Source organism: Chlamydotis macqueenii, chromosome 4, assembly GCF_036417535.1.
Source record: "Chlamydotis macqueenii isolate bChlMac1 chromosome 4, bChlMac1.mat, whole genome shotgun sequence".
Taxonomy (NCBI): domain Eukaryota; kingdom Metazoa; phylum Chordata; class Aves; order Otidiformes; family Otididae; genus Chlamydotis; species Chlamydotis macqueenii.
In genome coordinates, this window is record NC_141559.1 from 33,247,407 (window position 1) to 33,261,590 (window position 14,184).

General features: G+C 46.5%; 1 protein-coding gene across 2 annotated transcripts in view; it reads left to right on the forward strand.

The window, feature by feature from the left end:
• GPRIN3 (GPRIN family member 3) overlaps positions 1 to 13,199 on the forward strand; it is a 30,482-nt gene extending 17,283 nt beyond the window's left edge. For both annotated transcript variants that reach the window (XM_086747480.1, XM_086747481.1), the window contains exon 2: positions 8,317 to 13,199. In XM_086747480.1, the coding sequence (XP_086603606.1) occupies positions 8,426 to 10,807 (2,382 nt within the window). In that variant the 5' untranslated portion in view covers positions 8,317 to 8,425 and the 3' untranslated portion in view covers positions 10,808 to 13,199. The remainder of the gene's footprint in view (positions 1 to 8,316) is intronic.
• Positions 13,200 to 14,184: the final 985 nt, after the last annotated feature.

Below are 14,184 nucleotides of genomic sequence, written 5' to 3' on the forward strand. Positions count from 1 at the left end.
CTTCAGCCATATGATGAGTGTTTGCATTCAGTGCACTGGGGAAATGTTCTTAAGGAGAAGGTCATCATGAAATTCAGGAAATTTGCTTCTGAGGATCTGAAAGCATGTTAGAAATAGATAACATCCTTTGTCCCATAGAGCCACCCTTTCCTAGACACACTTGCTCAGCAGTAGTTATGTTTTCCTGGCCACACAAAATGTGATTCAGGTCCTGGTCCAGCTCCCAATAGGTGGAAGTCCACATAAATCTCACCATCCTGGTTGCTGCTAGTTAGCTGGGTGTCTTAGCAGAGAAAGCAAGAATTGCATGGGCACTGAGCCAGTGTTATGCTTGCACCCCTGAAGATGATCACTATGCTTTATGATGGAGTCACATGGGCATTGCTGTGTAGAAAAAAAAGGTATTTCTTGTTGGCTATTGTTGAACTGCTCTCTTGAAAAACCGGGCTTTTGTTTGTCAGCTGTCAATGTTCAAATGCATTCAGTTGCATGAAATGCATTAATGAGGAGTTGTATTTCACCATGCTTTTATCAGGCGGAAGAAGATAGTGGGATAGATAAGGAATGAAATTCCCACTTGGTTGATGGGCAATTCTGTGCCTTCAACATCGAACATGAAAGTAGTTTCTGAAAAGTCCATATGACCCTTTCTTCACATCCCTCAAACACCGCTTCTTATTTTTACTTAATAATAGGCTGAAGAAAAATAATGTGGCAGTGAGCTGCTGTGAAATGGAGTCAGTCGCCTGATGTGGACAGCAGGTTGCTGGTTTCCTCACATGTGCACATGTTAGGAGGGTGCACGCAGATGTTCCTCCTGAAATGTGGCTTGCCCTTGAAGTCAGACTGTGTTTCCTTAAAAGTCACTTGCCGTGTCAGATACTGAAATAAAAAATGCACTGATAAATAATAAGGCTAAACATAGTAACATGCAATTAATAATAATAAAAAAGAAGCAAAATATATATTCCTGTGGGTTTTATCCACGTCACATCCCTCTAGGGTGGCCTAGGATATGAGGTAGGAGCATTGCTGTAGCTTATGCGACTGTTTCAGCTGGCTGCTGGCCAATGTAGTTGTTGTTTTATTTGGCTGTTTTCATAAAGCCATTTATCCTTCCCTTTCACCTTGGAGGAGAAAGACTGACGGGCTCTTGGCGGTGTTCTGCAGCAAGCCCAGTGTTCAGCAGGGACTTTCGCGTACTTAGGCACCTCACCAAAGAAAGCCTTCTTACCAGGTGCTGTAGCCCTGGGAGGAGGCGTGCAAAGAGAGAGCCTGTCTTGGCAGCCCCATGCTGCTGCCCAAGACCCCTCTCTGCCCATAGGGAGGATGCTCGAGGGCACAGCGGAGCATGAGCTCAGTGGGAAAGTAGAGGGGCAGGACGGTGATGCGGGGCAGAGGAGGGGATAGTGTGGGGAGAAGGTTGTGCAGGTTGTGCGCTTTTAGGCTGCCACCCAGCCCTCCTGCCGTTCCCTCCCATGCCAGCCCCCTCTGACCCTGTGTGGGGCTCTTTTGAGAGATTCTAGAGGCACTGGTAACAGCGCAGGGGCTCCGTCAGGGCTCCGTGAACAGGCATCAGAGCTGGACATGGTGGTTGCTGCTTGTCTCCTGGCTGGGGCGAGGCGGGTGCTGCCCACAAGGAACAGATGGGACGCAGGCTAGAACATCCTGTCTCAGAGCAGAGCTGCAGTCCTACTTCCTTTCAGATGGACATCTTTCTAATTGAAGGGTAACTAATTATTCTGCTGCCAAGAGGGCAGTAGGGCTGAATCAGGCTTGGTCATCGCAGAGTCTTTATTCATCCGTGGTTATAGGCCTGACTGTTAAAATCCGTCTGCAGATAATCCCACACGTGTGTCCCTGGGCTGAAGTGCACACGTGTCTCTGGACCATTTTGAAGTGTTGGGGTAAAGTTCTGCTCAAGCTCACAAGCCCAGATTCTCGGATGAGCTTGTCGACACCGTCCTGCACTCAGGCAGCCATGGGACTCGGATTACTTCGCACCCTTCAGCCTGAAGTTGGAGCAGAGGTGTACCCCAAATCTGGTTCAGCCCTGCCTGGATGCCTTGTTTTTATACCAGTCTAGAGCTGCTGATGCTGATACTGATTTTTCTGGCTGTCCTGAGGTCACGTTAGCAATGGAGTGACTGATGCTTGTTTCTAAACTGGGATAAACACTGCAGAACCAAAATTATAGATAGATGATCCCTTGTGCTCACTGCTAAGTACCTGAGCATACTTGAGAGAGGTTGTCTTGGCAAGCCTCTTCTGCGGTCTGCTGGACACTGCCCTTTCTGGACTTCCAGGAATTCAGCAAGAGTGTAGGGAGCACAGAGAGCGTAGATTTAAAGAGAAAATGTGCAAGAGTTACCTGCAGAAACAAAATCCAGCTATGCTATCTGCATGCTGCAGTGAGAAAATATTGTAAATATTATATTTTAAAATGGATTTCAAATTAATCAGAATTGCTTTACATCTAGTTGAGCAGACAATACCATCGGCAGTAAGGTTACTGTGGCCTCTTGGAAGAGTGTGCTTCAGGTTTGATCTAAAGCTCAGCGAAATGAAGGAAGATGCAAAGCAGTTGGCTTTGCTTTGGATTAGGCCCAGAGGTCGCCGTGCCATTTGGTAGGACTGGCTTAACCCACTTTATCATCTCTGTGTGGTGGGCAGCAGGTTAAGCTGAGCTTTGTCCTTCTAAAGTGGAGTGCTCACGCTCTGTGCTTGGCAGAGTTAAGGCTACACCTGGCAGAGAGATGCAAGACAAGAGGAGTCAACAGTCAGAAAAATAAATTTATTCGGCTTGTACAAAATATTGCTAGATAAATCTTCGGTAGCTGTCAGGCTGATTGGCAGCCATCTCTTTTTGGCAAAAAACAGCAGTGCGTCTTGCCCTTGATTTGTCACCCAGTTTTCCTTGGTTTTTTACCATTACAATCCTCCGTTTTTCACTCCGCCTTTTCCATTTTTCAGCATCGTGTCTTGACACCTGAGCAAGCAGGCCAAATAGGCAAAGGGGTTTCATAAACAGATGTGCATTCATTTCCAAAAGTGATTAAAATGTGTCCTTCGCTTTAGAAAATCCTTAAACTCCTGATGGCCAGCAGCAGGAAAGGCGTACAGAGGATCAACATCTGCGTGCGTGCTAGGACTCTAGGCTGGCCAAAGCCTTCAAGTGAATCAGATGTTTTTTTCTGAAGCAAATATCCCTACCCCAAAAAATAACAAGAATAATTGAAAAGCTTTTCAAATAAACCCCCCCACACACAGAGTTAAAAAATTACAAATGAGAAATGTAATTTTTAATATAGTGAAAAATAAAAATAAACAGGTAAGTTAAGAAGTTGTCACAGGCAGGCCCTTGCTCCCAGGCAGGGTTGCAGCCAGCACTGGGGCTCCTGAGCTTCATGAGACTTCCTGGTCCTCTCCAGCCCCTGAGAAATTCCTCCTGTCACCCTTGGTGCCTGGCTGGATGCTGCCTGCAGAGGCTGCCGCATCCCAGCTCCTTCTTAGCTTCCCCTTCAGCGTTTCTTCCGTGGCTCGTCGAGCTGAGTTGTTGTCCTTCTAGAGGGGTGTGACTGACCCAACCAGCTGTTTAAGGGAACATAATGGTGAATATGCAAATAAGGCACGCACCATCTATCACGTGTTGCCCTGTTTCTGTCCTCAGGGCAGTTGTGATAGAGCCAAACAAGGCTTTGGGTGTGAACAACTATGACCTTCATATGGTCATACGATTGAGTGGGTCCATAACAGCTAGTCCTGTGCCCTGATGCTGCAACAAAAGTGCTCAGATACCATATTGAGGGGCCCAGCTGGTGAGCAGAGTCGAGGTGAGTTGCAGTTTAAGGCAACAGAAAAGCATCAAGAAGCAAAAGGTGGATAGTGAAAAAGGGCAGAAAACACCTTATTGCACTGAAAGCAGCCTAGCAACAGGCTGTTGTTCATCTGGGCCGAGTAAAGTCGTATCGGTTCACTGGACAGTGAGGGAGTAAATAGGTATTTCACCATATCTGCTAAAGTGCTCCAGCGGTCCTGCTAATTGAATCGGCAGAGGCCAGTCAAAAGCCAAGAACCACATGCGAGCACCTGCTTTGCCCGCTGCCTGCACAGAGGGTGCTGCAGCCCCGTAGTGTGGAACCCCTTGCTTCTGCCGTCCACCTCCCTGTCCGTCTCTGGCCCAGGTTCCTGTGGTGTTTGCAGGTGTGGCCTGCGATAACCCCAGGCATAGGAGGGGAAGTGGGAGTTTGCACACCTTCTCCTTGAAATGCCAACCCCATCTCTTGTGGGAACCACATGTACGCAAGGTATCTGCAGGCATCCCCTGTCGCCTTTTACTTCCCCATGACTGCAGCATAAGGGTCTGTCTCCTGTCAGCATCCCAAAGCATGCTGAAAGATGGAAGCTGGGTATCTTGTGTCTTACTTCTTTGGCAACCTCTTTTATATTTTAATGAATATGTCCTTGGTTTGCACCGTCCTTTATTTGTAGTACCAGTCTTCAGTCCCACGGTTAATTAGGAGAAAATAACCTACAAGCCAATTTTTCACAAACAAACAGAATAACACCCACCTTTTGACACTCAAAAGAGGAAGTCACAGCGTTTACAGAGAACAACAACTTAATGAGCTGGAAAAAAAAAAAAACACTGAGTGTAGAATTAGAAGGATGCAAGTGCATGTGTATGTTTAGAATTTAAAGAGATGTGCTTCGTTCTATATGTTCAGTGCTCTACTATGAGCTGAAGCGTGCCATTGTCTTTTCCTTAGATAAAGAAATGAGAAGGGAGGCTGAGTTCAGCAGATGTTTATCTGCGTCCTTAACCCATGCAGTTGTGTGGTGATTTTTGTGATGACCTGAGAGATGATATGATGAGATTAGAAGTGTTAAGAACAAATATTTTTTTCTTCCATTTGTAGAGACAAGGGTGAAGAGTGGGCTCAAGGAATGGAAAGCTGATGAGAATCCCGAATTAGGGAAGGGGTGCTTAATTAGTTTGGGAGCTGCTTTTTAATCGTTTTTCATTGTTTGTTTTTAAATTATTTTTTAAATTGAGGATAGATGGAGATGCTGGCAGTCTTATTTCTGCTTCTGCAGATTTTCAGATTTTTCAAGAGAGAATGGGAACCAGAACCTTAAGCTGGCATTTCCTGCAAGTTTCTTGTTTTGTTTTATTAAACATGCAGACTTTCTGGTTTTGTTGACATTCTCATAAGCAGCAAGAGGGAAATTTGTGGTGTTGTTTTATTGGGAGATGAGTGTTACCGAAATAAATAGGAGTTTCTTTACATTGTCAGCATTGATTTGCCTGGAAACTTCTTGAGGTTTGGGTTTTGGGGTTTTTTTTGGTTATTTTAAGACACACAAAGAAGACCTACTCAGTGACCAGAGTCCTTGAAGGTCTGCTGGCCATGCTGGGACCCTCCCAGACCATATAAGCCAAACATAGACTTTGTCAAAGTTAGAAACTTCTTGTTGCAAAAGGTCTAGAAAAATTCTATATTGAGATGAGATTGACACGGTCAGGCAGACTAATGTGATCTGAAAGAATAAGGTGAAGGGGAACTGTGTTGGTGTAAAAATTCTGTTCTTACTACTAAAAATTTATTTTTACCTTTGTGGAGATACTAATTTCACGTCCTGATCAAAGAACATTTTGGATGATTGACCTCCAGGTCAGGCTTACAACACTTGAAAAATTTATCAGCAATCTTGATTTGTTTTGACATGTTTTTGGCCTACTACTGGGTTTTGTATTTCAATTTCTTCTGTTGCCCACAGGTCCCAGCATTGTTCTTCACTCCTGTATAGTAGGACTTCAATAATAAAAATGAGACGATAATAATAAATAAGACTTCAATAATCAAAATTCCGTTCCAGTTTTGTAATTAGTTGTGTTTGCTTGCTTTTCTCTTGCCTGAGACTTATATTTCATTCTGATTTTTATTAATTCTTAAGAAACAGCATCGTCAAAAATTGCCGCATTTATTCAGACTACTACAGCACCTTTGGCACCTGTTATTAGGATGGCTTAGGGAAGAGTCTTAACAAGGAAATGGCTCTTTATAAAAACCTTATTCTCATGAACTGACTGATTTTCAGAGTCATCCTAGGCAGTAGAATGACCCAGCCCCCCAACCTGTGTTCAAGAGAAATGTCTGGGTTATACTGTGTTGTTCCACACCAGAGAATAGGTCCACATGGGTTTTTTGGGGCAGAATTCCTCTGTTGGCATTATTTGTCAAGGACTTGGTAGCAGAATTGCTTTTAATTAGCACATGTGGTAGTCGTTTGAATGTGTGTTTCTAGTGATGCTGGTGAAGAGCCACTGAACAGATGGGGGAATTCATGTGGGGGTTCAGGGCAGAACTAACTCAACTGAAAAATTAGGAGTCGCTCTCCTGTCGAGTGGGTAGGAGTTAAAGACAGTGCCTTTCCCTCTTTTTCCATAGTGAAGAGCCAAATAGGTTTGCTTTGCCACCTTTATTTCTTCTGAAAATGTTTACCAAATAGGATGTCTCATCCTAAAAATGGGGAGTTGTTTTATTCCATTATTTGTTTAGTTGTTCCTAAATAAACTCTAGATCTAAAAAAAAAATAAATGTGACCTGCTAAATTGTATGTACTGGTTTGGTTTGCACTGATATTTGGAAAAGGAAAGAAGAGAGTAACAGAAGTTAGACAAACAGATGCCCAAAGCCATCTGCTCCTCTCCTCACGGTCATTAGATGTTCAGCTTGGAATAGCTCTCCTTTCCTTCAGGATTACATTGTCTGGCTTTAAAGTGAGCGTGAAATGAAGCGGAGACATCTTGTAGGCAGCCACAAACTTCCACGGATTTGCAGTCTTGTTTACGTAAACTCAGTACTTCCCAAAAAGCATCGCAATCATTAGCCTTGCCAGAAAGGCTGGCAAGATGCAGGGCTGCTATCACAGACTGCAGCTAAGAAACTCGGGATCCTTCAGGGGCAAGATCACAGTTTCCCAGGGCTGGCTTAACCCAGCAGACTATGGTTGGACAGAGCCCAAAGAGACAGTATAAAAATAATAAATTATTGATGTCTGGAAGACATAAAGCTTAATGAATAAGTAATAAGTTGCAGCACTTTCCTTTTCTTAGAAAAATAGGTTGACTGTATTTGTTTTAATTTTCCTTTCTTTGAGCATTTTTTTCCTGTTGCTCTTTCTAAGTACCCTAGGGTGCTGAAATTTAGGATAAATCTTACAGAAACTAAGGAAGTTAGTCTACTGCCATTCAGGCTGAGAGAGGGAAGGAGAGTTAGGGATGTTTTCTGGAATGGGCTTTTGCTGGTTTTGCTAGGGAGTAGGGAGGATGTGGGTCAGCTGAGCAATGGTACAGCTCTTTCCAGCAGCATCTCCCAAGTATTGTACCAAAGGAGACCCCACTGTGTGCCTGCAGAGACAGGGGCATGCAGAGGTGCAGTCGTTTTCCCGGCATCATCCCTCTCGCTAACAAAAAACTAAAATGTTCAGAGTGTCTCCCAAGTCTCATCTTCCCATGCTTCGCCGGCAGCATAAGCTGGGGAAAGCCTTTTAAACAGGCATAGGTAGCTTGCAGTTTAAAAGAAGACTGGGATGGGATATCATCGCTGGCCACCATCACTCTGCTGACACTGATGGGGATCCAGCCCTTGATCTCTGGCAAGATTTGAGTTGGGCAGTGCTGAGTCCTTTTGAAAGCCCAGCCAACAAGCATATTTGGAGATTGCCTCCTCTTTGAAGCAGCAGTTTCTCTGCGGCCCTGGCCAGATTTCAACCTGGATAACTCCACTCCACCTACTTAAAATCCCACCCTAGTGCTTTACTGGGTATGGCATGGGCCCCTCCTGTTCTGCAGTGCTGCAGTGTCCCCTTTCCAGTTTCATACCACCTGCTCGTAAATTGATTTCTAGATCATCTGTACTCCCGTTTATTAATCAAGCTGGCTTCCTTTCAATTATTTCAAAGGATCTAAGTGTGAAAGCAGTAAGTGTGTGCAGACCTGGTGCTGTTCAGTGCAGTAGCTTCTCTTGGTGTTTATCTGCAGCACCCAGCAGGTTGTCGTCCCTCTTTGTTCCTTTTACTGGTGAGGTTTGAGTTCATCCCCATTAGTCTGAATTGACTTGTTGCCTGTCATGAGCACGTCCTTGTTAGTAGTGGAGTTAGAGGAGGGCTCTCCATGAGAAGAAGGGGGAACTGGTGCTCAGCAAAGGTGTAGGATCCACTCAGGTCACAGGGTGACAGGCGTAATCTGTTCTGGGTGCTTTTTCTTCTTAAATCTGACTGCTGCTAACACTATGTTTCTTTCATTAACAGATTAGCTTTACAGGAAACCTGTGGCCGACAGCCTGCCCTGTTGCACCCACCGCCCAGTGAGAAAACTCCGAGGAGAAGCTGAGAGCAAACCACATCTCGGAGACAGTCCATGGGGACTGTACCAGATCCTCTGAGGTCTGCCAAGCTTTCCCTGCTCACAGCTTCTGCAGAGGAGGAGCACCTGGGAGATCTGCAAGCTGCTAAGCACCAGCCCCAACTACCCACTGGAGAGAAGGCCAGCAATGGATTCCCCTGCGTGCCATCCGGCTCTGCTGGAGTTTGCTTCTTTGACCTGAGATGTGCAGCAGTTGCCAACGTGCAGACGTGTGAGCAATGCCGCGAGGACGATGCTAGCCAGCGGGAAACCTTCCTTCCTGGGCCCGCCAGCAAAGCTGTGGAGGGGCATCCATCAGCTGTAGAGCCTGCCGGTTGCTCCTGGGCAGAGGGCAGCCGGGGACCGGCAGCACCAGCCACCACTGCAGCAGGAGCCCCCTTGGCAGGGCAGGGGCCAGAGATGATGCCAGCCCCTCAGAGCTCCCGGCAGTTTGTGCAGGGCAGCCAGGCGAAAACGAGCTCCCTGACGCAAATGGATGACTCTGCCTTGAAACCTCAGGAGACTGATGATCAGCCAGCACTTGAGGTGTTAAATTATTCTTCCCCAGGCGACCCTATTAGGGGTAATGAGTCCTGCTGTACTTCTCAGGCAAACCTTCTACAAAGAGGGGAAAAAGACAAAGGAGCAGAAAAGACTGGTTCTGCTGCATGTCAGTCAGCCTTGCCAGCGAGGCACACCGAAGCTGGCCTGGGGAGAGACCCACAGACCGGTTTGGAGGCAAAAAGCGGGGCTGCAGACACTGCACAGCTGCATCCCACAGATAAAACTGAAGTGGCGCAGAGCAGTGAGGCACTGGCCCAGTCTACCCACGAGAGCCCGCATCCCATACGCAACACAGATGCCGAGCTGGGGAGTCCAGGCCCCACTCAGCTCTCCAGATTCCGAGAAACAGGTACGATGACGGTTAAGCCAGAGAGCAGCTCTTTAACTCAGGAAGCAGTAATCAGGACATGGCGAGATGCTGAGGTTCAGGCCGTGGCTACTGTGGAGAGCAAATCGGCCTCCACCAGTCCCAGCATCCTTGCTGCCTTCTTAAAAGGGAATCCTCCTCCAGAGGAGAAGGAAGAACTGCACATAATTTACCAAGGAGGTTTGGGGCTGAGCCAGTCTGCACTTACTGACAGTTTATCCTCACAACAAAAGTCCCCGTGTTCTCCTGGTATCACGTCAAAATCGACTGTTGTTATGGCTGTGACTGCTTCAGCCCAAACCCAGCCTGTCAAACTGCCTGGGGTCCCATCTGACGTGGTGTCTCCAGCATCAGCAGATAATGCAAAACCTGTTCTCCCTTTCTCACCTGCAGCCATTACCTCCCAAGGGACATCTGTGGGTAATGCTGAAATGATTGGTGCAGCCCGTGACGGCAAGGATGCTGCGCAGCTGCCAAGGGATGCTCCAGTCCCACCAAAGCCTGTCCCTGTTGAGCAGCTTGCAGTTGACTCCAGTAATCAAACTCCAGCACAGTCTGGGTCTGGTGCTGGTGAACTAAGCACTTCTGCTGCTACTGTCCCAGGAACCAAGAACAACGTGCAAGATCTTTGTCATCCAGGAAGCAGCCGGTTACCTTTACTCTGTAGTACAGACAGTGAAGTCAAGCAGAAGGAGGTCCTGGGCAGCTCTGAGCAAAAACCTGTGCAAAGTAAGGATGCGAGTCAAGGGGAGGCCATTCCTCATCAATCTGTGGTAAAACCGAAGGAAGAACACTCAGTGGTGCTTGATCCTAAAGGAGGGATGAATGTTAGCAGCCACCCTGCAGCTGTCCACGTAAAGGCCTGCTCGGAGGACGCAGGTGAAGAGGAGGGGAGCAGAGGCCAGGAGAACGCTGGCCAGGCTCAGGCGGCCGGCGGCCAGAGCCTGCAGGCAGGACTGACGCCCGAGTTGAGTGTGAGTTCTGCACGTCTCGCCCCTCCCTTGGAGGCATCAGCAGCTCCCCAGCAGCAAGGCCTCCAGGACAAGGAGTCCAGACGTGAGCTTCACACAGCCGCTCTTTCTGCTTCAGCTCATGCCTTGCCAAACCTGGGGGAAAACAAAAAGCAGCCCACCCCAGCCATGGAGGCAAAAGTGCAGGTGAAGCAGTCCAAACATGTCAGGGATGTTGTCTGGGATGAGCAGGGCATGACGTGGGAGGTTTACGGTGCTTCCCTCGATCCAGAATCCCTGGGAATTGCCATCCAGAATCACTTACAGAGACAAATACGGGAACACGAGAAACTGATACAGGCCCAGAACAGTCAGACTCGGAAATCCATTTCCTCGGATACATCCTCAAATAAAAAACTGAAAGGGAGGCAGCACAACGTGTTCCAGTCCATGCTGCAGAATTTTAGGCGTCCTAATTGCTGCGTCCGACCCGCTCCCTCTTCTGTGTTAGACTGATGCAGTCTGCAGGGGTGCATAGATGTCTGTGGGGGTTGAGAGAATCCTTCCCCACAAGTCTCGAGTCCTGCTGTTCAGTTGTGTTATTGGGGTTGTGATGCAGCAACAGTGGAAAATTATTCCCCTTTGTTTTCCGAGTAGCCACGCGCTCCATCATGCCGTTCTTATTGCCACAGCTGGTGTATTTCCACATTATGCCCCCATCCTGACTACTGTCCAATGAAAAGCTAGGCACTTAGCAAAAGCACAAATTTAAATTGCCACCTTGCTGCAGGGAGAGCAGCACCGTCTGACAAAGCAAGAAGCAGAGAGATGGTCAGAATTACTATGGGAAGTTATTTGTGTGCATCCTGAGGTCTCCTACAACAGGGTGGGCTGGAGGAAGCTAGGTGAGGTGAAGCTAAGGTTCAACAGCTGTAAAGACTTAAGACAAGACAACTTCCCTGGTGTGTAAGTTACTCACACTGAGGCAAGTCTGTGAAAAGGCCAGGGACACTGACTGCTAAGCAGTCTGACTTCTGTTGATACTGTGGGGCACCGTTCTTGTGGGAGCCCCAGAGAGCCAGGTCTTCCCCTCCCTCTTAAATGGAGAACCAGGCAAAGGGCGAGGATCAAGGCTGAAGAATGATTATTTCTCTGGGAGAAGTTAAGTCAGTGGGGTTTTGATGGCTAGAAGGGGAGGTGAGAGAGGGATCTATTCTGCGGGCTTTTCCTCCCCTCCATCAGCCATGCTTAAGGTATCAGCAGGCGATGCACACGGGGCAGGCGAGGCACAAGAGAGCACGTGGGTGAATGCACCCGCAGCCAGCAGGATGGTGCCCACCTTCGCGCTGTGGTGCTCCAGCCAAGTCTTTCAAAAGCAGCGAGCTGTTCTGGCTCCTGAGCCAGGGTGGGCAGCCCCTGCTCCCAGCCTCCAATGGTGCTGAGCACCCCTCCTCTGAATCACTCTTTAAAAGTGGTGTGGATCTTTTTTCTCTCTACATTTTCCCGTAGGTGTGGGTTATCCCATGCATCTGGGTGCACGAGCCTACACATCTAGTGTGTTAGACTCTTTTTTTTTTTTTTTTTCGTTTTAAGTCCTTAGCCAACTCTACTTTTTTTGGCAGTATTTTGGTGCTTTTCTTGCTGCCTTTCATAAATCAAATACCATTTATTTAGCCTGTGCGTATTTTGTTTTACCTAATGCTCTCTATATTATAAACCATTATATTGTTAACTTGAAACATTTACTTTACAGAAGTACTGAAATCTTGAGACAATCTTCGCTGTATTTCTAATGTTAGAAAAGTTGTAGAAACTGCTAATAAATGTAGCTTAGTGACTGTTTTCTCTAGAAGTGTGGTGTACAATAATGTCTCGAGTGTATGTTGGTCACATTTCTCACCTTAATAATATTTTTCAACCTGGGAAATGTGCTTCCCACTAGCTTTTCATTCTGTCCACCAGAATTTATGATGGGAGGCTGGGGAACTCCTGCGGTTTGTAGAAAATTTAGTTTTCAATCCTGCAAAGCACTGGGGATTTGGATATTGTAATCCTGCAGAGTACTAGAGTTAAACAGGGGTTATGTTTAATCCATTAAAGATTTTTCATGAATCATGATGATAATTTATTTCTGTCTCTAGCACCACACACCTGACTTATCTGTAGACCTTACTCTTACAACTTACTCTGTAAGTGTTACAGGTTTACACAGTGTAAATGAGTATTAATTTTTTTTTTCTTTTTTCTGTGAAGCAGACTTGAGGTAGTCCTCTTTATTTCAGAGGTCAGACTTTTTGAGTATATCAACTGCCAAGCCTTCAAAGCAGCTGTTTTGGGGCAATTTTTCCATAGCAGAGAGGTAAAATACTGTAAGATAAAATATTTTAACCCACTTCAGTGAAAGGTGTTGCCCCTAGGTAGGGTACTGAATTGACTCTAGTTTTCCTCTATATATTTGGGAGTTTTACGGCACATCCGTGTTCCATTTCCTAGCAGTGTCTGAGATGTGAGTTTCATGTGAAATTTTGTGTGGGATTAATAGTGGCAGTATCACTAGGTCAGGGTTAGTTGGCAAGTTCGCTGTCTCTTCCCACGTTGTGTCTGTGTCAGCCCTGAAGAGGTTCCGCAAGTTGTCCGCAGTGTTTGCTGTGTTCTGTCCAGGTCCAAGGCTTTGCGCTGCTCCTCTCGCCTTCCTTCTGCCCCTCCCTCGCTAGCAGCTGCCCAGGCTGTCTTCCTGCGAAACGGTGTCCCTTGGCTCAACTTGCGTTCCTCTCTCCACTGTGCTCCTCACTGTTGCTATGTGAGCCAGCTTACTCTGAACTGTCCCTTTACAAATATGCTCAGTCTGGATATATAAATGGATTGTTATATTTTTTCCAGAGAAGAATAAATGGCTATCACGCATTCACTGATTTCCATGAACTTTATCCTTTAGCTTAAGCTCTCCAAAATATTTCTAGCATGTGGGTATGAGCTGCTTTATTGAGAGCAAACGGGGCTTGGCAATGAATGAGCAGGGTGCTGTGCCGACACTGGAATTAACTTTTCTTTGTGGGGAATGGGAGATCTCTCCTGGTTCCCTGCAGCTGCTTCCAGCTGTGAGTCTTCACCAGCCTGTCCACTCACACCTTCTTCCCCACCCCAAATGACCTTTCTTCCAGGAAAATTTCATCAGTACATATGTACCACAAAGCGCTGACGGGCAAGTTACTAAGTGGATGCATCTGAACAACTGCATGGGCATAACTGGAAAAACCGTAGTGGTCAGCAGAGCACTGTGCTTTTGTATTCTGGGTAAATACGAGTGCAAAGACAAACTGCAAAACGTTGGTGGCACTGCCTGGTGGGCACAGAAGTCCTGCAGGCGTGCATTTGAAGCCAAGCAATAATGTGCCAAAAACCAACACACAAAAATGAGTCGACAATCACCAGCACATCTCATGGGAAAGATTTTAGGTTTTCACTTTGCCTTGCTAAGTTTTCACTTGCCTTGGGCACAAGTGCTGACGTAGTGCCTCATTTGGTTTGGAAAAAAAGAATGGGGAAAGAGCTGGAGGGACAAGGAGGAGATTATGTGTCTTCTCCATTTCAGAGAAAGAAAAGCCTTTTGAATATGCAAGAAGGAATTACTGAGAAACAAGGGGAGGGAGGGACCAAAAGAGAAGTAAAAGTTGATGCAGGTGCTTCACAAGGAATTACCATTCCTATGTCTGTAAAGCCAATGTTTTGCTTCTTTGTTCATTCTGAGCTCACACATTTTTCATATTGTTGGTGTCGCATGGCTTTTAGGAAAATGACCATTTCCAAAGGCTGTATATTTTTCTAGTATGTATAGATATATCCAAATAAGAATCAACAAAACCACTAGGCAAACAACCTAATAAACAAGGTTT